At 36.4% G+C, this 26,136-nt stretch overlaps 1 protein-coding gene and 1 pseudogene across 1 annotated transcript; both read right to left on the reverse strand.

Moving 5' to 3' along the window:
- Positions 1-7,280: 7,280 nt before the first annotated feature.
- Positions 7,281-14,508, reverse strand: LOC124103189 (protein lin-54 homolog; annotated as a pseudogene).
- A 772-nt stretch (positions 14,509-15,280) lies between these two features.
- On the reverse strand, positions 15,281-15,439 carry LOC124103190 (short coiled-coil protein B-like; the record flags this gene model as incomplete). The annotated part of the gene is made up of 1 exon (XM_046459700.1): positions 15,281-15,439. A coding segment is annotated over one exon (159 nt), but the record flags the coding sequence as incomplete, so codon positions are not given.
- Between the last annotated feature and the right edge of the window lie 10,697 nt (positions 15,440-26,136).

Below are 26,136 nucleotides of genomic sequence, written 5' to 3' on the forward strand. Positions count from 1 at the left end.
AAGGCAATATCACAACAGACACTACAGAAATACAGAAGACAATTAGAAATTATTTTGAAAACCTATATTCCAATAAAATAGAAGACAGTGAAGACATCGATAAATTTCTTAAGTCATATGATTTGCCCAGACTGAGTCAGGAGGATACTCACAACTTAAACAGACCAGTAACAATAGATGAAATAGAAGAAGCAATCAAAAGACTTCCAACCAAGAAAAGCCCAGGACCGGATGGGTATACAGCAGAGTTTTACAAAACCTTTAAAGAAGAATTAATACCAATACTTTTCAAGTTATTTCAGGAAATAGAAAAAGAAGGAGCTCTGCCAAATTCATTCTATGAGGCCAACATCACCCTGATTCCGAAACCAGACAAAGACACCTCAAAGAAAGAAAACTACAGACCAATATCTCTGATGAACCTAGATGCAAAAATCCTCAATAAAATTCTGGCGAATCGGATACAAAGGCACATCAAAAAAATTGTGCACCATGATCAAGTAGGATTCATCCCTGGGATGCAAGGATGGTTCAATATACGGAAATCAATAAATGTTATTCACCACATCAATAGACTTAAAAATAAGAACCATATGATCATCTCGATAGACGCAGAAAAAGCATTCGACAAAGTACAGCATCCCTTTATGTTCAAAACATTAGAAAAACTAGGGATAACAGGAACTTACCTCGACATTGTAAAAGCTATCTATGCTAAGCCTCAGGCTAGCATCATTCTCAATGGAGAAAAATTGAAGGCATTCCCCCTAAAATCTGGAACAAGACAGGGATGCCCTCTCTCATCACTTCTATTCAATATAGTTCTCGAAACACTGGCCAGAGCAATTAGACAGACGAAAGAAATTAAAGGCATAAAAATAGGAAAGGAAGAACTTAAATTATCACTATTTGCAGATGACATGATTCTATACCTAGAAGACCAAAAGGGTCTACAAAAAAAACTACTAGAACTAATAAATGAATTCAGCAAAGTGGCAGGATATAAAATCAACACGCATAAATCAAAGGCATTTCTGTATATCAGCGACAAAACTTCTGAAACGGAAATGAGGAAAAACACTCCATTCACAATATCCTCAAAAAAAATAAAATACTTGGGAATCAACCTAACAAAAGAGGTGAAAGATTTATATAATGAAAACTACAAAACCCTAAAAAGAGAAGTAGAAGAAGATCTTAGAAGATGGAAAAATATACCCTGTTCATGGATAGGCAGAACTAACATCATCAAAATGGCGATATTACCAAAAGTTCTCTATAGGTTTAATGCAATGCCAATCAAAATCCCAACGGCATTTCTTGTAGAAATGGATAAAGCAATCATGAAATTCATATGGAAAAATAAAAGACCCAGAATAGCAAAAGCAATTCTAAGCAGGAAGTGCGAATCAGGCGGTATAGCGATACCAGACTTAAAACTATATTACAGAGCAATAGTAACAAAAACAGCATGGTACTGGTACCAAAACAGGAGGGTGGACCAATGGTACAGAATAGAGGACACAGAGACTAATCCACAAAGCTACAACTATCTTATATTTGATAAAGGAGCTAAAAGCATGCAATGGAGGGAGGATAGCATCTTCAACAAATGGTGCTGGGAAAACTGGAAATCCATATGCAACAAAATGAAACTGAATCCCCTCCTCTCGCCATGCACAAAAGTTAACTCAAAGTGGATCAAGGAGCTAGATATCAAATCAGAGACTCTGCGTCAGATAGAAGAAAAAGTTGGCTCCGATCTACATATTGTAGGGTCGGGCTCCAAATTCCTTAATAGGACACCCATAGCACAAAAGTTGATAACAAAAATCAACAAATGGGACTTACTTAAACTGAAAAGTTTTCTCTCAGCAAGAGAAACAATAAAAGAGGTAAATAGGGAGCCTACATCATGGGAACAAATTTTTACTCCTCACACTTCAGATAGAGCCCTAATATCCAGAGTATACAAAGAACTCAAAAAATTAAACAATAAGAAAACAAATAACCCAATCAACAAATGGGCCAAAGACCTGAACAGACACTTCTCAGAGGAGGACATACAATCAATCAACAAGTACATGAAAAAATGCTCACCATCTCTAGCAGTCAGAGAAATGCAAATCAAAACCACCCTAAGATACCATCTCACTCCAGTAAGATTGGCAGCCATTATGAAGTCAAACAACAACAAGTGCTGGAGAGGATGTGGGGAAAAGGGTACTCTTGTACATTGCTGGTGGGACTGCAAACTGGTGTGGCCAATCTGGAAAACAGTATGGAGACTCCTGGGAAAGCTGGGAATGGAACCACCATTTGACCCAGCTATTGCCCTTCTTGGACTTTTCCCTGAAGACCTTAAAAGAGCGTACTACAGGGATACTGCTACATCGATGTTCATAGCAGCACAATTCACAATTGCTAGACTGTGGAACCAACCCAGATGCCCTTCAATAGATGAATGGATAAAAAAAATGTGGCATTTATACACCATGGAGTATTACGCAGCACTAAAAAATGACAAAATCATAGAATTTGCAGGGAAATGGATGGCACTAGAGCAGATTATGCTTAGTGAAGCTAGCCAATCCCTAAAAAACAAATACCAAATGTCTTCTTTGATATAATGAGAGCAACTAAGAACAGAGCAGGGAGGAAGAGCAGGAAGAAAAGATTAACATTAAACAGATACATGAGGTGGGATGGAAAGGGAGAGAAAAGGGAAATTGCATGGTAATGGAGGGAGACCCTCATTGTTATACAAAATTACATATAAGAGGTTGTGAGGGGAATGGGAAAATAAACAAGGAGAGATATGAATTACAGTGGATGGGGTAGAGAGAGAAGATGGGAGGGGAGGGAGGGGGGATGGTAGAGGATAGGAAAGGTAGCAGAATACAACAGTTACTAATAGGGCATTATGTAAAAATGTGGATGTGTAACCGATGTGATTCTGCAATCTGTATTTGGGTTAAAATTGGGAGTTCATAACCCACTTGAATCTAATGTATGAAATATGATATGTCAAGAGCTTTATAATGTTTTGAACAATCAATAAAAAAAATTAAAAAAAACAACTGCAATGATCCACTTGAATCAAAGTGTGAAATATGATATGTCAAGAACTATGTAATGTTTTGAACAACCAACAACAAAAAATAAATAAAAATAAATTAATTAAAAAAAAACTGCAATGATCTATAGGTTAATTTGGAAAGAAATGCAATCTTTGTAATGTCAAGCCTCTTGGTACATGAACAAAGATGGGATTTCTCCTTTTGAAATCATCTCTACTTCTCTCAAATTGCTTTCAATTTTCTGTGTAAAGATTTGCACATCTTTCATTGGAATTATTTCCAGATATATGATGTTTTATTATACTACTTAAGTGGATTCATTTAAAATTTTTATTTTGCAATTACCTTTTCCTAACATATAAAAATATGACACTAATTATATTGAGAAATGTTTTTGCTTCACTCTCTATTTTTAAAGTACTTTTGTAGTTGTAGATGGACATAATACTTTTATTTTATTTATTTGTATGTGGTGCTGAGAATCAAAACCAGTGCCTCACACATCAGGCAGGAGCTCCACCACTGAGCTACAACCCCATCTCTATCACTTTTAAATTCTAAAAGTGTCCACTTTTAAAATATATATATTCTTATTTTTAGTGCCTCATCCATGCTAGATGAGTGCTATACCACCGAGCCACAAGCCCAAACCTAAATACTTGTATTCAATAGTATACTTAGACAATTCAAGATTTCATTGGTTTTCCATTCTGCTGATATTTCTTCCAGTTTAATGAAGTTTCCTTAATATACTGACATACTAGTATTACAATGAATGGGTGTTAAATTTCTAAAAACATTTTTATGGTACCATTTTTTTATTCCTCTCTGAATATGACAATAAGAATTGGTTTTGTGAACACATAATTGATCTTTGAATCCCAACCTCATTGTAATATTTTATATATTGATGGAAATGACTTGCTCTTATTTTCTGGAGTGTTTCTGCATGTATGTCCATGATGGATATTAAAACTTTTTCTTTTCTTGTGAAGTCTTTGCATGTTTTAGAATCTGGGTTCTAAGTGGACCTCATAAAACCAGCTGAAACTCTGTCCTAAGAGTTTAAGATTGGTATTAGTGTTTCCTCAACTGTTCAGTAGAACTGTCCAGGAGGGTAACCTGGGCCTGGACCTCTTTATGACAGTAATAATATTAATTATCATTTAATTTTATTAATAAATAGAGAGTTCATATTTTGCACTTCTTATGTGAGATATGGTGAACTATTTTTCCAGGAAGCTTCATTATCAGTGGAATGACTTTGATACTTTATGTCTCTTTGAAGTTCATTAAATTATTTTCTTTATTATTTCTTCTTTCTACACTTTTGGGTGTTTAATATTTACTCTCTGTTATCTCCTTGAAATACTTGTCAATTATTCAGTCATTCTTCTGTATTTAGGGCCCAAAACACTATAAACAATATTTAATGCATCTATAATTTTAGTTATGTCTCATTTTTCCATTAGTATTCAGTTTAGAATAGTCTATTAATTTTCATTGTAATTAACTCATTCTTTTCATAGATTTATGGGTTTTTATTTATCTTTTTGTTATTGACTTCTGGCTTAATTGCATAATGGTCAGAATACACTACTAAATTATTTCAAACCTTTGAAATTTATACTTGGACCATGACCAATTTTGGCAAATGATCCACCTGCACTTGAAACAGTTGTGTACTTTGTCAATAGCTGGTTCAGTATTCTGTACGTTTATCAATCATACTGTTCAGATTCTACATCCTCATTGACTGATATGATGGCTTATTTTTATTGTTGAGCCATGTATGGTTACATTGTAAATTGGATTATTTTTTCCTTATACATATTTTACATTTTGTGCTTTACAAATATAAAAGCCATGTCATTAAATTCATATAAATTCATAATTATTTTATTTCTCTTATAAACTCCCCAATTCCATCATAGTGAAATGTTTTGTTTTTATTTCTAGCAATAATTCTCACCATAATTTCTTTTTCAGGTAGTAATAGAAATGTACTCAGTGTCTTTTCCATGTAACTTAGTCATATGTACAACTTTGCCAACCTATTACTGTTGCCCTTTCTGGAATACAATCTCAAGGTATGCTTCTGGAAAACAGCACACAATTGTTAATGGTGTTTACTCAAGTGAAAAATTCTTGAGTTTGTCTCCTCCTTCTGTGCTGGGAATGGCTCAAACCCAAGCTTCCCATAAGTTAGCACAGCACTCTATGCACTCACATATAGAGATATATATTTTTTTACACAGAATAGTATAAATGTTTCTGTGTGATTGACTTTGCTGTCCTGTTTTTACAATATAGAAAAGCATATCTGAATAGTTCTACTATATGTAATCTTTCAACGTTGGGATGTAAACAGAGCTAGAAAATTATATGCCCAAACCTCCCCAAATAGTCTTTTAAAATTGTTGAATTAATGTGGCTATTAATCTTGTTCAGCAATTTGATGCAAATACCTAAATACAAAAAGCTTTTTAGTGAGTACTACATGGGAAGAAAAAGGCTTAGGACTTTAGATAGTTTCTTGAAAATCAAAAACTAGTTGCATTTGATTAAAAACAAGGCATTCTTAAGCAATGCCAGAATACATACTCTACAATTATAATCAAAATTTTACATTTTTGCACATTGTATATAAATACACATCACAATGATGCAGTTAGAATTAATCCAAAATAAATACAAAATGAACAATGTTTAGATTTAGACCAAAAACTTAATTGCAATCTTTTAAAAATAACTTGATTAGATATTTAATCTCTTGTGCTAATTTACATTTATACAAATTTTAATTAAACATACTATATTCAGGTGCTAAGAATGTCTGCCATATCTATATTTAAAGTTACTACACTATAATTTTATAAATCAAAATATAAAACAAATGGTACTTTAATGAATAATGGAATCCTCTTCTGGATTACTTAATTTCTATTATGCCTTGCATTTTCATATGAGCGTATATATACATTTAATACATGCAATTATGGAGTCCTTTAAGAAAAGAAATGATCATAGACTAATAATGAATGAGGATTAACGTACGTAACAGAATGCCTGAATAACAACATGATTTTTTCCTGTCATAAAATCTGGAATCCTATTTTTAAAAAGGCTCTTAAATTCACAGTTATTAAATTACTGAAAATGATTTAGGTTATTTTAGCAATTATTTAAAAATGCAGATACCTTCAGCTTGCCAAATCACTAGTTAAAGATAATGGCATATTAAACATCCCTTATAAATACAAATCCCACTACTATTTTGAATGCTTTGTTAGACAGTCCATATGGGTAAAAAAGTAAGAATCATGTATTGGTTTGAAAGCATTTAGTTCAAATGTCTACAAAGAGAACTGTATTGATGAATATTCTTTCCCTAAACTCATCTGTTGCAGCTTCTATATTCCTTATTTCTCATCCCAGATAAATATTATATTTGATAGTTATGTGAAGATCTATGTTACCACTACATAATGTTTAATTCTATTCACACATACCTCATTTTAACATTACCCAGTGATCACTTCAACAATTTATTCTTTCAAATACATGCCACCTCTGAAAGACAATCGAGAGATCCCTAAGCATGTTAGCCATTCCTCATTAAAGAAAAACTTCCCTCCTCTGAAAATCACTTACTGTACCTTAATATTTTGTGTGTTTTTAAAATATAACTACTTAATTTTAAAAATGTGCCTGGGGATATCTTCCCCTTCTGATTTTCAAAAGTAAAAATAGCATATTCCAGAATTCACCCTAAAAAATCTAATTTTTCTTAGAAAGATATTGCTTTTCTAAACACAAGATGTCACTCAAATATGTTCCATAATTTGATAATGTAGACATTCTATCTGTGTTTAGTCTAAATCTAAAACTAAAGAATGACTGGGCAATACCAATGTTGCTTTGGATGTTTCTTAAGGAAATTAAGAATCTATATAATACAGTAAAGAAAAATGTTTTTTTAAACAATCTAATTTAGAAGGGGCATAGAATTAACTAAGTTTTAAAATGTTCTCATTTCCTCATTTGAAATTTCTTCTCTTTTAATATTATAATTTCATATTTCTTTCAAAAAAGGACTGAATTAAAATACAGTAATTGTTAAACTGTCTTCCAGAAAGTGAAATATCCTTAACATTTCTGTACAGGCCCATTTATCAGTATTGTGCAAGAGTTAGCAATTCATGGTACCAGGGTCACTTTTGCTTTTCCTGCAGAGTTGATGATGATGCATATCAAAATCATCCAAATGCCTCAAGAATCACCCACTCTGCTGCTGCCTTTGATTCTCTCTTGTTGTCTGCCTGCTCTGGCTGGGTGTGAAGCCAATTACTACTTCCTTCGTTATAAAAATAAATGGCAATTTTCCTCCTCCAATATTCAAAGCCACTGTTGGCCTAGTAAGCAAGTCTGAAATAATCTGAGAAGATAATTTAGTCTTTCTGCTGTTTGTTGCTGCACTCTTACTTCAGCTTCACCTGCCAAATGCATCCATGCCTTTCTTTCTGGATTTTCTTCAAAATTCTTGCAACCAACACATTTACATATCGAGGAACACATTATTTTTCCCCATAGCACTCAGTAGTTTTTAAGACATCCTGATATTGGCAATTACATCCCTTGCTATGACATTGATATGATTCTCCCCTTTTCCTTTCCCTATCTTAGGCTTAAAACCTTCTTTATTTCTGTCTAGACATGCTTTTATTGCTTTTTGCCTTTCATTTTCATGTTCAAATTGTTATAACAGTTAGTACAACTGCCATTGTTATAAAATTTGCCATTAACAAAGCAATCACATTATAATTCCAAACAGTGATTTTGTACAATTACATGGCTTTCTGGGCCCACTGGCAGATACTGATTGGATTATGCCATGGAGTGAAAGATTTGCCTGGGTCTGGATACCAGATGTTCCAGTAAAATTAGAGCTGACTGCTATACACACATATGAAGACTGCTGTGGCTGAGAAATGTACTGAGCTGGAAGCACTGCATAACCCACAATCCCTGTTCCTGGAGCTGGTGCCCAGACAGTACCTAGTGGCAGGTTAGGGAGGTTGGGCTGGATCTGTGACAGTGAGGTTGGAGGCACGATAAGCCATTGATGTGGTTGGCTATTATTTACTATTTATGAAGCTGGATTGATGTATTTGGGGACAACTAATTGGATAGTATAAGCTTGTAAAAATGGAACTGACATTTGCACTGGGGTTGTATTAACAACCACTGTCTTTGCTTCCTAAAGAGGCTTAATGCTTTTACTGAGATTCTGACTAACTGGTTGGGTTAAGATATTGGCTTTTGTGTCAGTAACAAATCAGACATTACAAAACTTTCTTTCAGGCACTTGAATCTGCTGGGCATTTGCCAGAAGTTCCAGAGGAATTGGGAGCAGTTTCCAGAGGAATACTTACCTATGAGAGTACCTTCAGTGTACAACAAATTCCACATGTGCACATATGTAGTTTGTGACTGCCTTTGTACGGTGTCTTGACTTTATGTCACCTGGTGAGATGTTTTTTCTATCCTCAATACTATATTTTATGTTTGCCTACATTGACATTCATAACTATTATTCATTCATTATATTAAGATTGTTTGGAAAATCGTTCATTTTCCTACTGAAGAATATTCTATCCACCCCAATACTGCCTTTATTTATTTTTTTCTATTGCAAATTATATCACTAAGGCAATACTTACAAGTCTTTTGGCACCCCCTTTCTCAAGGGCACTCTCCAAGTGTGGAGACACTGGCTGAGAAGGTGTGAGAATACACAACTTTGTGTGATGATGCCAAAGTTCTTTAAAATGGTTCTGAAACTCTCCAACATTTCAGGTTATGCTGACCTGCATCCATGTTGATGACAGTTACTATCTATTCCCTAACTGTGGCAAATGGAGTAAAAACTAAATGGTATTTCATGGTGAATTAGGAAATAGCACAGACTGCAGATGAGAGGAGTTCTTATTTAATTCCACAGGGAGAGGACTGGGCTGCTCTAGAAGACATACTGCAAACACTGTCTTAAATTTAGAAATCAGAACTCAGATAATTGTTACATGGACATAAATTAATGCATTTGATTAAACAGAAAAGAAAGTCAGACTTTTTATGACAAATGATAATTATTTAACTATTTATTTTGAAAGTGAAAGCCAGCTTTTACCAACTAGGTTACATGGGTAAAAATACACTAATGGAACAAGGTAAATTGTACCCCAAGATTTTACTGAAATACAAACAAACACATAACACACATTATACACACAGTGAACTGTATAAAAAATAACTATGTTATGCTTGCAAAATAACATGAAATTAATAATTCCATTTTCTTGCCCAGGTGAAAGAAAAGCAGGAATACTTATTTGTTTTGTTGGGATTTTTATTTTTTTAAACTTTTTAGCACAAATAATGCCTTTTTCATATACATTCAAAAAACCTGAAAAAAACATAAATGGCTCTAACGAGAGGATAATGAATTCTTTTGCAAGTTAGGTGGTTTCCTAAAAAATTGTTCTTAAAAAATTCCACAAAGACTTGATTGAGTTGTCAACAGAAAAATAATTAAACAGGATTTTTTTGTGATAAACAGCAATGATTTTTGGTTCACTGAATAGAATAAGCTTTTTAATAACAAAAATTGTGTACATGAACACTGCAACTGATCTTGCAATTTGACTCAAAGCCAAAGTCTGCTGGACAAAAGGACATCACCCAAATGCATGATCTAGAGTGGGGAAAATGGAATAGAAATACAGTTCAGAAAAAAAAGACGGACAATGTAAAATTCCCAGTTATCAATGTTTTCATACAGTTTTAAGTAGATTCTGATGGCAGACAGTTTATCTTTTACTATTAGATACACTAGAAACTGAGCAGAAAGGATCACTTCAAAACATAAATATATGAAATATACCATAAAATTATATCTTTGAGACTGTTCACACATTTAGAAAACAATTCTAGAAGATACTAATGTTCAAGGTCCTGACACAGCTTCCATCATCTCTCTCTGGAAGCACTGAGCTTGGTGTGTGCAGCCTGCTAGCATAGGCCCTGGCAGGTAAGGCTGCATTTTCAGCAGGAATAACATTTTCACTTGGGTTTCATGTTTATCTGGGGGAGCCTGAGGCCTGGGGATGCAATAGAGATAGTCAAGAGATTCTTTGTTTTCATCTCCATGATATTATTTACCACATTCCCACACTTACTACTAATAATGAGTGATTTTCAGCAATGGTACAGAAAAAAGACATAGAGACAAACCTACATACCTTCAGACATCTATCTGATCCTTCACAAAGGCACAAAACATAAACTGGAGAATAGATAGAATTTTTAAACAAATGGTTATCCATATGTAGAAAAATAAAACAAAACCCCTTATCTCTCACCCTGCACAAAAATCAACTCAGAATCAATCAAAGCCCTAAGAATTAGATAATAAATTATGCAACTCCTAAAAGAAAACACAGGGTAGATACTCCATTTTTAGGCACAATAACTTTCTCATTAGAACCTCTAAAGCTTAGGAAATAATAGAGTTAATAAATGGAATCACATTAATTTAAAAATTTTCTGAACACCAGATGAAACAATGAAGAAAGTGAGGAGAGAACCTACAAAATGGGAGAAAATCTGTTAGCTACCCTAGCAGATTTATGACAGAGGATTAATATCTAGAATATATAAAGAACTCAAACACTTAACACCAAAAAATTAAACAACCCAATTAATAAATGGGCAAATGAACCAAAGAAGCATTTTTCAAAAGAAGAAACAAAATGACCAACAAACATGTGAAAAAATGTTCAACATCATTAGCAGTTAGGGAAATGCAAATCAACTACACTGAGGATGGAGAATGGGAGGGGTGGGATGATGGGAGCTTAAAGAGGGGTCATGATCTGAAATTGAATTTCATGTATGTATAAGTTCATCAGGATGAATCCATCTACTATGTACAACCATAAGTTCTAATAAAAACAAAGGAAAAAGGAAAAACAAAATTTCACCAAGATTTCATTGCACATTACAGTGATAGTCATCAAGACAACAAATAATAATAAATGGTAGAGAGGATATAGAGAAAAATAAACACATTTACACTGTTGGTGTAATTGCAAATTAGTACAAGTATAGAAATCTGTATGGAGGCGCTCCTCAAAAGACTAGGCATGGAACTACCATATGACCCTGCTATACAACTCTTCAGTAGGAATTGCAGAATTAAAATCATCTTACTACAGTGATACATGCATACCCATATTTATAGCAGCATGGTACACAATAACCAAACTATGGAACCAGCCTAGGTGTCCACCAATGGATGAATGGATAAAAAATTCTGGTTTTTATACAAGATTATTATCTCTTTTTTTGGTACCAGGAACTGAACTCCGGGGCACTTAATGCTGAGCAAAATCCCCAGCCCTTTATTTTAATATTTTACTAGAGGCAGGGTCTTGCAGAGTTGCTTAGAGCCTTGCCAAGTTGATGAGACTGGGTTTGAATGTGTGATTCTCTTGCCTCAGTTTCCCAAGCTGATGGGACTAGAGGCATGCACTACCAAGCCTGGCTATATACAAAATTTTAATATAATTTTAATATAACTTTTTGTTTATTCAGCCATTAGAAAAGAAATAATGTCATTTGCATTGAAATGGATGGAACTAGAGACCATCATTTTAAGTAAACTAAGTCAAACTCAGAAGGGTCAAAGGTCATGTGTTTTCTCTGATATGCAGAAGCTAGAGAGGAAAAAAATAAAAGAAAGGTGGGAGTGGACCTCATGAAAATCAAAGTGATATCTATAAAGGAAAGAGACCAAGGGGTGGAAAGTGTGGAGGTATGGGAGAAGTGCTGAGGAGTGCTATTGGCCAAATTGTATTGTTATATTGTGTGCATGTGCAAATGTGTAACAACAAATCCCATTGTTATATACAATTATAATGTACCAATAAAAATGTGGGAAAAATAATGTGTGGCCTGCAAATAGTGGCTTAAATATTTAAGTAAGAATAAATGAGAAAATAATAACATCACAAAGTAGCTACCATTCATCATATACCTGATCATTTAGTACCTAACACTTCCCTATGAAGCAGGTAACTTCAAGGACTGTTAGCAGTGTGGATGCAGAGTTTACAAGGCTAAGCATTGCTACAGGTATAGGTCAAGCACTGCAGGCAGAGCCACTCAGCATGTGTCTGCTTGGCTTTCTCATCTTCAAACAGGGATAACAAAACTTGCTTTATAATTATTCCTCAAACATGTTTTCTGAATAAAAGCAAATAAAATTATAAACAATTGATAAGAAATGGAAAGTCACAAAAAGTCATAAATTCAGATATAAGTGCTCTCACACACAAACAATAGAAATAAGACTCTTTTTATAAAACACTCTCAAATAAACACTGAGCTTAGTTTCTCCTCACAGCAACCTGAGAGTCTACTGTCCACCACAGACATGAGGAAGCATACATAATTCAGCTTATATGAATTTTTGAAACTGCAGTGGATGGCCAAGTACAAGCAAGGCACCCAGGTCTCCCTCAATCTGCATAGGCAGCACTAACAGCACCCTGAAGTGTGTATAGAGCCTGTCACTCAACTTCTTTGGAGGCTTCTTTTTTTTCACCTTTTCTTCAGTGTATTCATCCAATATACTAACATGACATCCTGGTGCCAACAAAGTCCTGCAAAACAAAAGCAAAAATGAGCTACAGGTGTCTTCCCTGGGTCCAGAAAACCCAACCTAATGGCTGTGAAGAAGATAGTACTCCAAACTCAAAACACAGCATAAGTCAGTTGTTTTAAAGCTAAACAAAACTTTTTATTTTCAATTTTTTACTTTTAAATAAAGTGCAAGACCCTAAATATTGAAATGACACAAAAAGGAATAACTGGAAACATAATTCTACCCCCATGTCCTTCTGTTTAATGCCTTTTTCTTCTACAGAGGCACTGACTGCTGCTGGTTCTTGTAAATTGTTGGATCCTGATGCAAAGAAAAGACTAACAATTCCATTTTTAAATAAAATTAAAGAAAGCTTCTATTTGTGTACACAAAGAGAGCTGATCAGTGGCTGTCTCTCCCAACATGGGCTAGAGATCAGCACCCCAAATTTAAGGAAAGAGGTTTTATAGCACAAAAAGTTGCAAAGTGGGGTGTCTTGATAACTAACAGCTAACAGGATTTTGACAAGCATAACACAAAAGCAGATAGTAAGTTAATGATCTAAATGGCTCAACATTTCAAGACAGAAAATAAATTCAGATCCCAACATCAGAATTTAAGAGCCACCACTAAATATTCAGAGAGGGTTGTTAACTTCTCAGGAAAATCCAGGCATGGGTGAGTTCAATGCAAGGGAAGGCATTCCAATCAAGTTTAAAACCTCAAAATATGGCCAGGCCAAATACAAAATCTAGTATTTACAGAAAATAGAAATGTACTTTTTATAACTTTTGATGAGATGGCTCCCAAACTTAAGAGGGAATTAGGATGAGTTTATCACCATCTGCCTGGAGTCTACACATACTAAAAAAAAAAAAAAATGTGTGTGTGTGTGTGTGTATGCATGTGCACATGTATGCCATTGATGGTGTGCCTTTCCCACAAAAAAAAAAAGAGTATATAGATTATTTCTCTATAACTTGAAAATACAACCTTAAGATTACTATCCTTTCACATAAAGCTGGTTTGTTTTTTAAGCTCCCTGAAGTATTCCATAAGGTGGAAATGTCAAAAAGCTTTTCTTTCCTATGTAAGAGGTTTTTATTAAACAGCAAAGCAGAACTGTACCACAATGTTAAATATTTGTAAATTAGGTCACAAAAAAGATGCAAAATGTTTGTGGTTTAATTATATATTCATACAGCTAAAGTCACATATAAAATCTTACACTAATACAAAAGATTATTCCATGATTAAAAGTAGCCCAAATCTAATAACCTTAAGCTATGTTAGTAATCTCTTTTCCTCTAATCTTAATATTATTTCTAATATGGATTCCCTTACCAAATGGAATCTAATAAATAAATCTAAAAAAAAAATTGTTAAAGAATGACTTAACCTCTGCAAACTAAATGGTTAAATTACAAAAATTTCTGGGAAAATAAAGTCCTAAAGTACTAAGATTAAAATTAGTACATGTATATGTACATGTATATTCTACCATGCATTCATGATTCTGTTACTAATAAACTCTCTTAAGGAATTTTGCAAGTGTTGATCTAATTGATCTCCCTAATATGTGGCTTACATAACATTATTCAAACTTAATGTACGTTCATATTTATATTTAATTCACCAAAAATCTATTCTGCCAGAGGGAACAAAAATCTGGAGTGAAAGCATTTGGAGTTACTTACTAGTACTTACCAAGTCCTGCCCCATTTCTATTTTTTTCTCAAGATTCTCTATCTTGAACACACACATGATCAGAAATCCTAACCTTCCAGGTAACAAGTGGGTTATTTCATACAAAATAAAGTTTTAAACAAATCTTCCCAGTATGAGTCCATTTTTATAGTTTTAGTCCATCTTCCAATTGCCTAAAGACAAGCCAGCAATTCTCTCTCATTATTAAATATCACACAGGACAAGCCCTAGCTAAGAGAGTATCTTATTTTGGTTGAGTTTCAACAACTAGAGTCAGGTTACTCTCAAAAGTGATTAACTATTTAAATTACTTTTCCAAATGTGAAATCTTTTTTTCTTTTTTTTTTTACCAGGAAGGGGAAATTTTAGGCACAAGTGAGAGACAGGGTACATAAAGCTGTGCACTTAGTACATGACTTTGTTCACTTTTTCACAACATGGTGGGTTTTTTTTAACATATTTTAATAAGCCTATATAATAAAAGATAGTGCTAAACCTATATATGAAAACAAATTTGATAAAACATTTATTTTCAAGTCTCATAAATATATTCAGTTCTCATTATAAAGTCTCTACAATACATTTGCACATTTTCATACACTAACATAATACACAAACTCATGGATGTCTCTTGCTATGCAGTTAATTTTGCCTAGATCTGCAATTATCTTCATAAATATTCAATAAAGCCACAAACAAAAGTACTATAATTTTAGGAATTTATCCAAACTTTAAAGGAAAAAAATGAGCAGCAGAAATTCCATAAAACAGAAGGGAAACCAATCCCTTATTTTGTTTTTCTTTTTGGGTCACTTGTTTGAGAATCACTAGAAGCATACATGAGGTTTTCTATATATTGTTCAAGAACTTGGTTTTCTGATCTTAGCTTCAGATTTTCTTCTTTCACTGTAACTTCTCTTGCAGATAAATCTTCAACATCTTCAAGGTAAATATTAAATAAATTTGACAAGAAAGATTATGTATTGAAATTAAAGCTAAAAAAATTCTGTAAGATGCTCTAAGAGGGGACAAGTAGTGGTGGAAAAATCCCTACCAAAGAAGTGACATAAATAAAGACAGTGTGAGCAGGGAAGAGGCTGTTTGAACATTGGGCAGAGAACTTTCTAGTGAAGGGAAAGAGAACAGACAAGGCAGCAAAAGGCAAACTTACTGGAAGGACGTCAAGGGGGCTGGAAGACAAAGAACAAGGGATGGTAAGGCCCTGCAGCTCCTGTGAAAATATGGGGTTCAAGAGCAATGAGAATCCAATGAAGGGCTTTAAGCAGCCTGTGTGTGGGGGCACATATGTGCATGTGTAAATGTGAAATTCCATGTGCAGAATGTAGAGAGAGGGTGGGAGGACCAGTTAGGAGATTCTGGGGAGTCTGGGTGACAGTCAGTGACAGTTTACATGGGAGTAGTGGGGAGAGGGGGACAGATTGCAGCTATGCTTGGAGCGATTATTGATGGGCTGGACTCAGGGTTAAGACAAAAGGAGGTGTCCAGAATGACTCAGGGTTCCTGACTGTGCAGCCAGATAACTGACTCAGGAGCTCAGTTGATGAAGAGACTTTAGTGACACTGCTTCATCATACACTGAAGAACATGTCACCTGCAGGCTGGGATGGACACCTCCTCACAGCAGGTGTCTGTTAAGGATAAACACTGGGGCACTTTGAGAAAGTCTCCTCATGGCATGACTAGAACACCTGCAGAGAGTTTAGCTCAAGAACAACAAAGGCCCCAGTTTAAACATAAAGATTCACAATATTCAGGACTGGGAAGATTGCTGCCAGCAAGAGACCAAAAAAAAAAAAAAAAAAAGATACAGAAGAGGGAGCAGAGGGAGGACCTCTTGCTCCTTTAGACAGCAATGATGACTTTCCCTTACCTACTGTCTCTCCCCCTCTGCATCGCTCTTCTCCACTGTCCTATTTCCCTCATTCCTCCCTCTCCTATGCCCACATATGTACCAATCCTACAAATGGCATTCAAGGAAAAATACATAGCCAGGAGAAAATCACCAACATCTATCTATGTGTTAACTTCCCAAGAAAGTATTCTACAAAAGTATGTTGTGTGTTGGTTAAACACCATTATAATAACAATTTCTGAACCATGACTTATTTATTCAGAAATTAAGACCTGGAATTTGAACAATATTGTATTAATTGAACATGACACCAGATGCAAGAATGTGAGCCAGGTTGTCCACTCGGGGACACCTGGCTGCACACTCTAGTGACCTGTGCTATTCCCAAGTAGATGTTAGAACTTCGTGTTCTTCTACAATATGCAAATGACTGTTTGGGTGTAAAGTAAGTCGTCTGCTAATGATTTACATGAGAGAAAGCCACAGAAAGCGTGCCACATTATATTTACATTAAATTGCCCCTTCATCTAAAATGAGGTTTGTCAATTCTCAGGATTCAATGAAAAAAGTTGTTAGGGAACCTGCTTCTGACTGGCGGAGCAGGCCCAGCGGCCCACCGAGGTGGTAGACACATCACCCCAATTGGAGGAGTGGCGGAGCTGAGCCACCGCACGCGCCTGCAAGGTAGGCAGACCTGTGAGCAACCAGCGGAGCAGGCCCAGAGGAGCACCAGTGTGGTAGACACATCGCCCCAATTGGAGGATGTGTGGAGCAGAGCTGCCGCCGGCGCCTGCAAGGTAGGCAGACCTGCGACTGACCAGCGGAGCAGGCCCAGTGGCCTACCGGCGTGGTAGACACATCGCCTCAATTGGAGGAGGTGGGAGCAGAGCCTCTGCATGCGCCTGCAAGGTGGGCAGACCTGCGACCAACCAGCGGAGCAGGCCCAGAGGAGTGCCAGCGTGGTAGACACATCGCCCCAATTGGAGGATGGGCAGAGCAGAGCTGCCGCACGTGCCTGCAAGGTAGGCAGACCTGCGACTGACCAGCGGAGCAGGCCCAGCGGCCCACCAGCGTGGTAGACACATCGCCCCAATTGGAGGATGGGCAGAGCAGAGCTGCCGCCGGCGCCTGCAAGGTAGGCAGACCTGCAACCGACCAGCAGAGCAGGCCCAGCGGCCTACCGGCGTGGTAGACACATGGTCCCAATTGGAGGAGGTGGGAGCAGAGCCGCCACATGTGCCTGCAAGGTGGGCAGACCTGCAACTGACCAGCAGAGCCAGCCCAGTGGCCCGCTGGCATGGTAAACACATTGCCCCAATTGGAGGAAGGTCACAGCTGCCGCCAAAAGGTAGGCAGACCACAAGTCCTGGAGAAGGGGCCCGGCAGCACACTGGCCTAGTTGAAAGATCACCCCAATTGGAGGAGGGGCACAGCCGCCGCCTGCACCTGCAAGGTACGCAGACCTGCAACCTGGAGAACAGGCCCAGTGGCCTGCCAGCATCATAGACAGTTCATCCCTATTGGAGGAGGGGCCCAGCAGTTGCCCACAAGGTAGGCAGACCACGCAACCTGGAGAAGGGTCCCAGCGGCCCGCCGGTGAGATAGACAGATCACCTCAACTGGAGGAGAAGCACAGCAAGGGAGACTCTGCACTATACAAGAGCAATATAAATATACAGGGGGAAATTCAATAACACAAGCAGAAAGAAACACGAGCAGTATGAAAAGACAAGGAAAGAAAGTACCACAAGCAATGCAGGTCAACTCAACGTTAGAAGAGGTATTTGCTGCAGCAGATGGAATGTCAGATAAATAATTCAGGATTTACATGCTTCAGATGATCTGGAGTCTCAAGGAAGACAATAGACAACAAAATCAGACAATGAAAGATCACTTCAACAATGAATTACATAAACAAATCCAAGAAGCAAAAGATCAACTATATAGGGAGATAGAGGTTATAAAAAACAAACAAACAGAAAACCTAGAAATGCAGGAAACAATAAACCAACTTTAAAACTCAAATGAGAATACTACCAGCAGAGTAGAACACTTAGAAGATAGAACATCAGACAATGAAGACAAAGTATTTCAACTTGAAAGGAACATAGACAGCTCAGCGAGAATGTTAAGAAACCATGAGCAGAACATCCAAGAAATTTGGGATAACATAAAGAGACCAAACTTAAGAGTCATTAAGATACAGGAAGGTATAGAGGTCCAAACCAAAGGAATGAGCAATCTGTTCAATGAAATAATACGAGAAAACTTCCCAGACTTGAAGAATGAGACAGAATCCGAAATCCTAGAAGCCTACAGGATGCCGAATGTGCAAAATCATAAGAGACCCACATCTAGACACATTATAATGAAGATGCCCAACATACAGAATAAGGAGAGAATTCTAAAAGCTTCAAGAGAAAGGAAGCAGATTACATTTAGGGGTAAACCAATCAGGATAACAGCTGATCTTTCAACACAGACTCTGAAAGCTAGAAGATCCTGGAACACCATATTTCAAATGCTGAAAGAAAATGGGTTCCAACCAAGAATTGTGTATCCAGCGAAATTAAGCTTCAGGATGGAAGAGGAAATTAAAACTTTTCATGATAAAAAAAGGTTAAAAGAATTTGCAGCTAGAAAACCATCTCTTCAAAACATCCTCGGCAAAACATTATAGGAAGAGGAAATGGAAAATAACAATGAAAACCAACAGTGGAAGGTAGTACAGTAAAGGGAAAAATAATCAAAGAGGAAAAACAAACCATGTTAAGTAACATAAATAAACAAATATGGCTGGAAGAACAACCCATATCTCAATAATAACCCTAAATGTTAATGGCTTAAACTCACCAATTAAGAGACACAGGCTAGTAGAATGGATCAAAAAAAAAAAAAGATCCAACAATATGATGCCTACAGGAGACGCATTTGATAGGAAAAGTCATACATAGACTGAAGGTGAAAGGTTGGGAAAAATCATATCACTCATATGGACTTCGGAAACAAGCAGGAGTGTCCATACTCATATCAAATAAAATAGATTTCAAGCCAAAGTTAATCAAAAGGGATAAAGAGGGACACTACATACTGCTCAAGGGAACCATACACCAACAGGACATAACAATCATAAATATATATGCTCCAAACAATGGTGCAGCTATGTTCATCAAACAAACTCTTCTCAAGTTCAAGAGTCTAATAGACCACCATACAAAAATTATGGGAGACTTCAACACACCTCTCTCACCACTGGACAGATCTTCCAAACAAAAGTTGAATAAAGAAACTATAGAACTCAATAATACAATTAATAACCTAGACTTAATTGACATATATAGAATATACCACCCAACATCAAGCAGTTACACTTTTTTCTCAGTAGCACATGGATCCTTCTCAAAAATAGATCATATATTATGTCACAGGGCAACTCTTAGGCATTTTAAAGGAGTAGAGATAATACCATGCATCTTATATGATCATAATGGAATGAAACTGAAAATCAATGATAAAAGAAGGAAGGAAAAATCATGCATCACTTGGAGAATGAACAATAGGTTACTGAATGATCAATGGGTTATAGAAGACATCAAGGAGGAAATTAAAAAAATTCTTAGAGATAAATTAAAACACAGACACAACATATCGGAATCTATGGGACACATTGAAAGCAGTTCTAAGAGGAAAATTCATTGCTGGAGTTCATTCCTTAGAAAAAGAAAAAAAAAAACAACTAATAAATGATCTCACACTTCATCTCAAAATCCTAGAAAAAGAAGAGCAAATCAACAGCAAAAAAAGTAGAAGACAAGAAATAATTAAAATGAGAGCTGAAATTACTGAAATCGAAACAAAAGAAACAATTGAAACAATTGACAAAACTAAAAGGTGGTTCTTTGAAAAAATAAATTAGATCGACAGACCCTTAGCCATGCTAATGAAGAGAAGAAGAGAGAGAACTCACATTACTAGCATACGGGATGAAAAAGGCAATATCACAACAGACACTTCAGAAATACAGAAGATAATCAGAAATTATTGTAAATCCTTTTACTACAATAAAATAGAAGATAGTGAAGGCATCAATAAATTTCTTAAGTCCTATGATCTGCGCTGATTGAGTCAGGAGGATATAGACAACCTAAACAGACCCATATCAATCGAGGAAATAGAAGAAGCCATCAAAAGACTACCAACTAAGAAAAGCCCAGGACCAGATGGGTATACAGCAGAGTTTTACAAAACCTTTAAAGAGGAACTAATACCAATACTTTTCAAGCTATTCCAGGAAATAGAGAAAGAGGGAGAACTTCCAAATTCATTCTACGAGGCCAACATCACCCTGATTCTTAAACCAGACAAAGACACTTCAAAGAAATAAAACTACAGATCAATATCTCTAATGAACCTAAATGCAAAAATCCTCAATAAAATTCTGGCGAATCGGATACAAAAACATATCAAAAAAATTGTGCACCATGACCAAGTAGGATTCATCCCTGGGATGCAAGGCTGGTTCAATATACGGAAATCAATAAATGTTATTCACCACATCAATAGACTTAAAGATAAGAACCATATGATCATACCGATAGATGCAGAAAATGCATTTGACAAAGTACACTATCCCTTCATGTTCAAAACTTTAGAAAAACTAGGGATAACAGGAACATACCTCAATATTGTAAAAGCTATCTATGCTAAGACTCAGGCTAGCATCATTCTGAATGGAGAAAAATTGAAGGCATTCCCTCTGAAATCTGGAACAAGACAGGGATGCCCTCTCTCACCACTTCTGTTCAACATAGTTCTCAAAACACTGGCCAGAGCAATTAGACAGACGAAAGAAATTAAAGGCATAAAAATAGGAAAAGAAGAACGTAAATTATCACTATTTGCAGGTGACATGATTTTATACCTAGAAGACCCAAAAGGGTCTACAAAGAAACTATTAGAGCTAATAAATGAATTCAGCAAAGTGGCAGGATATAAAATCAACACGCATAAATCAAAGGCATTCCTGTATATCAGCGACAAATCCTCTGAAATGGAAATGAGGACAACCACTCCATTCACAATATCCTCAAAAAAAATAAAATAAAATACTTGGGAGTCAACCTAACAAAAGAGGTGAAAGACTTATACAATGAAAACTACAGAACCCTAAAGAGAGAAATAGAAGAAGATCTTAGAAGATCGAAAAATATACCCTGTTCATGGATAGGCAGAACCAACATCATCAAAATGGCGATGTTACCAAAAGTTATCTATAGGTTTAATGCAATGCCAATCAAAATCCCAACAGCATTTCTTGTAGAAATAGAGAAAGCAATCATGAAATTCATATGGAAAAATGAAAGACCCAGAATAGCAAAAACAACTCTAAGCATGAAGTGTGAATCAGGCGGTATAGTGATACCAGACTTCAAACTATACTACAGAGCAATAGTAACAAAAACAGCATGGTACTGGTACCAAAACAGGCGGGTGGACCAATGGTACAGAATAGAGGACACAGAAACCAATCCACAAAACTACAACTATCTTAAATTTGATAAAGAGGCTAAAAGCATGCGATGGAGGAATAATAGCATCTTTAACAAATGGTGCTGGGAAAACTGGAAATCCATATGCAACAAAATGAAACTGAATCCCTTTCTCTCACCATACACAAAAGTTAACTCAAAATGGATCAAGGAGCTTGATATCAAATCAGAGTCACGGTGTCTGATACAAGAAAAAGTTGGCTACGATCTACATACTGTGTGGTCTGGCTCCAAATTCTTCAATAGGACACATATAGCATAAGAGTTAATAACTAGAATCAACAAATGGGACTTACTCAAACTAAAAAGTTTTTTCTCAGCAAAAGAAACAATAAGAGAGGTACATAGGGAGCCTACATCCTGGGAACAAATCTTTACTCCTCACACTTCAGGTAGAGCCCTAATATCCAGAGTATACAAAGAACTCAAAAAATTAAACAATAAGATAACAAATAACCCAATCAACAAATGGGCCAAGGACCTGAACAGACACTTCTCAGAGGAGGACATACAATCAATCAACAAGTACATGAAAAAATGCTCACCATCTCTAGCAGTCAGAGAAATGCAAATCAAAACCACCCTAAGATACCATCTCACTCCAGTAAGATTGGCAGCCATTATGAAGTCAAACAACAACAAGTGCTGGAGAGGATGTGGGGAAAAGGGTACTCTTGTACATTGCTGGTGGGACTGCAAACTGGTGTGGCCAATCTGGAAAACAGTATGGAGACTCCTGGGAAAGCTGGGAATGGAACCACCATTTGACCCAGCTATTCCCCTTCTCAGTCTATTCCCTAAAGATCTAAAAAGAGCATACTACAGGGACACTGCTACATCGATGTACATAGCAGCACAATTCACAATAGCAAGACTGGGAACCAACCTAGATGTCCTTCAATAGATGAATGGATTAAAAAAAAAGTGGCATTTATACACAATGGAGTATTACTCTGCATTAAAAAATGACAAAATCATAGAATTTGCGGGGAAATGGATGTCATTAGAGCAGATCATGCTAAGTGAAGCTAGCCAATCCCTAAAAAACAAATGCCAAATATCTTTTTTGATATAAGGAGAGTAACTAAGAACAGAGTAGGGACAAAGTCTATCAGAAGAAGATTAACATTAAACAGGGATGAGAGGTGGGTGGGAAAGGGAGAGAGAAGGGAAATTGCATGGAAAAGGAAGGAGACCCTCAGGGTTATACAAAATTACATACAAGAGGAAGTGAGGGGAACGGAAAAAAAGCAAGGGGGAGAAATGATTTACAGTAGATGGGGTACAGAGAGAAGAGGGGAGGGGAGGAGAGGGGAGGGGGATAGTAGAGAATAGGAAAGGCAGCAGAATACAACAGACACTAGTATGGCAATATGTAAATCAGTGGATGTGTAACCGATGTGATTCTGCAATCTGTATACGGGGTAAAAATGGGAGTTCATAACCCACTTGAATCAAAGTGTGAAATATGGTATGTCAAGAACTATGTAATGTTTTGAACAACCAACAATAAAACTTAAAAAAAAAGTAAAAAAAAAAATTTTTAATCCCTCTTAGATATACTATAAAGCCAGCAAGCAGAAACCTGGATAGTGCTTGCTCTGCTGTACATAGGTGGTGCCAAAGGCTTCAATATAATGCTGTCACTGAGCTCCCACATCAATGACAGGAAATAGATATACTATTATCACACTGAACAAGATGTTTTCTGGTTTTCTATTATTCATGTACTGAGATGGAAAGGGCCCCAGCAGAGTAAATGAGATAAAAGTCTCTGGCACTGAGTGGCTTAGGGTCAAAGACTTGCTCCACCAAGGTGATCTTCCTGAAGTAACTCAGCTTCACTGATCCTACCAAATTAAAGACAATTTGTCTCAAATAATTAAAAGGGTTGAGGGAGTAGCTCAATGCAATAGTGCTGGATAAAACCACCAGAACCCAAAACAAAACAAAACAAATACAAACAAACTACTAGAACAGAGACACAGTCTGTGCCTAATTTATTTCCCAAATTCTAGAATCTGAAACACTGTTTAAGTTTTATGTTCTGGGTCCTGGGTAAAATGGCTCCAATGAAAATAACTCCTTACCCTTAGCAAAACAGAAGCCAATAGAACAAACAACAATTTACTAGGTAAGTGCAAAACCAGTTCTGCAAGTCATCAAGAATGGAAGGGGCCAAGAGAAAAGTTACAGAGTTTTCAAAATCATTTTCTGAACTTTTTACATAAATTTGAAAATATATTCATTTATTCTACCCAGCACCAGTTTTAGCTTGGCAAAGGGAGATGGCAAATTCAACAGATCAATGTGTAGAGAGCCAGTGAAGAGCAAAGTCACCTTTGCGAGATGATTAAAAAAAAAAAAAAAAAAAAAAAACACAGCCCATCAAAGTTTTCCCTAAAGAAAGGACTCCTGTTCAGACAGGCAGTCTCAGAGGACTCTATGAAATAGGGTGCTGTGACTCAGTATGCCTAGAAACAGGAAAGGCTGAATCCACACTTTCTAGCTACTGTCAGCACACAGATGTGAAAAATGTGAAGTACAATGTCACTTGTTTAACCCTTTTAAATCAGCACCCTTTAAACAGGTCAGATCAGTACTTCTCAAACCATCCATGACAAGGGACTAGTTTTAAATTTCCAGTTCCATCATGGTCTGCATCTCTAATAAAACTCAATAAAACTTCTAGCGTAATTAACATTTCAAAATGAATACATAAAGGATACATACCCACAATTTCAAGTTATTAGCTTAACAGGCATTAAATTTCTCCCTTAAACAGATATAAAATGTTTAATCCGTTAGTTTCAATATCTTAACTCATTTTGTCCCAGACCAGTCATTGCTTTTGACTGGTCTGGTTCCTGGTCTGCGTAGCACTGCATTGGATCACAAAATTCCTACGTTCTGTAACATCCATCAATACCTGTAGGATACCTTTTGGAAAATGCTGACCTAGAGCAAAAAGACACAACATAACAGGGTTAGAGTCAAATTCCCAACAAATATCTTTCCAATACACCGGCATATTAATGGAAAGTTCTAGCTGGAATTCAGCTGACTTCATAACTGAGTTAAAGTAAAACATTTCTTTCTGGCTTTTTTTTAGGTGAGACAGATTGGAAAATGAAAAATTTGAGGCACTCAACTTTTTGAAGTTGTAATTTTGTGCCTGTTGAGGCATCTTGGGGAACTAACTCCACCAGACATGGGTGTTGTCTCTTAGTGTCATCTTTAACCTGGGACATGATAGGAAATAAAATACTATCAGGCATCAGACAAGCAATGGTTCTTCAATGGGTGGCAAGTGGAGACCTAGAGCAAGAAGCAGCACTCAGGGCTATGCCAAGGGAAGCTGCCTCAGGATCCCTGGCCCACATCAGATCAAGTGTTAGTAGTAGGTTACCATCCTCCATGCTCCCTGCTCTCTACCCCTATCCATGCCTCAAGCTCCCATGGGTCTCTGCCATGCATACTCTTCGCCTGATGCCCACACTGCTGCTCACTCCACTCCTTCCAGCATTTGCTCAGACCTCACTTTCTCCATGAAGTTCACAAGTCTTGCACACAGGGCAGTATGCCCACACACCTTACTCCTTGATATTTGTCCAAAATACTCAACATCTTTAACAGACTAGATCCTTATCTATTTTTTCATTTCTGTCTCCCTGCACATGGAAGAGAAGAACAAAAAAACAAAAAAACAAGGATTTGCATCTTTTGTTCTTTTAAAAAAATATTTGTAAATGAACATAAAATCTTTAGTTTATTTTTAAGTGGTGTTGAGAATTAAACCTAGTCCCTCACAAGTGCTAAGCAAGCACTGCACTCTACTACTGAGCCACAACCCCAGCCCCAGTCTTTTGTTCTTTGATGTTCTCCAAACACCTAGAATGTGCCTTATGCATGGTAGACACTTAACAAGTTTTATAAACTAAAACAAATCCTGTGTAAGAGGGTGTGGTAATTATTGATGTCTCTAATCAGATTAGTGCTAAAAAGAAAAAAAAAATTACTGCAAATTAAAACTAAGTAATTACCATTACAACATGATTGACTTATACTAAACTTGTGTTCATTTCATCCCTTGAAAGTTATCTCTACTCACAAATCACTCTACTGCTTTAACAAAACTGGTTAGCTTAAAAAGGCCAGTTTTCATAGTAATTCTTGAAATGTGTTCACAGCTTTCCCTCAGAATACACAGAGAGTTGATTC

The sequence above is a fragment of the Marmota monax genome, unplaced genomic scaffold (assembly GCF_021218885.2).
Source record: "Marmota monax isolate L192 unplaced genomic scaffold, Marmota_monax_Labrador192_F-V1.1 WCK01_AAM20220418_F8-fsc01456, whole genome shotgun sequence".
In the NCBI taxonomy this organism is placed as follows: domain Eukaryota; kingdom Metazoa; phylum Chordata; class Mammalia; order Rodentia; family Sciuridae; genus Marmota; species Marmota monax.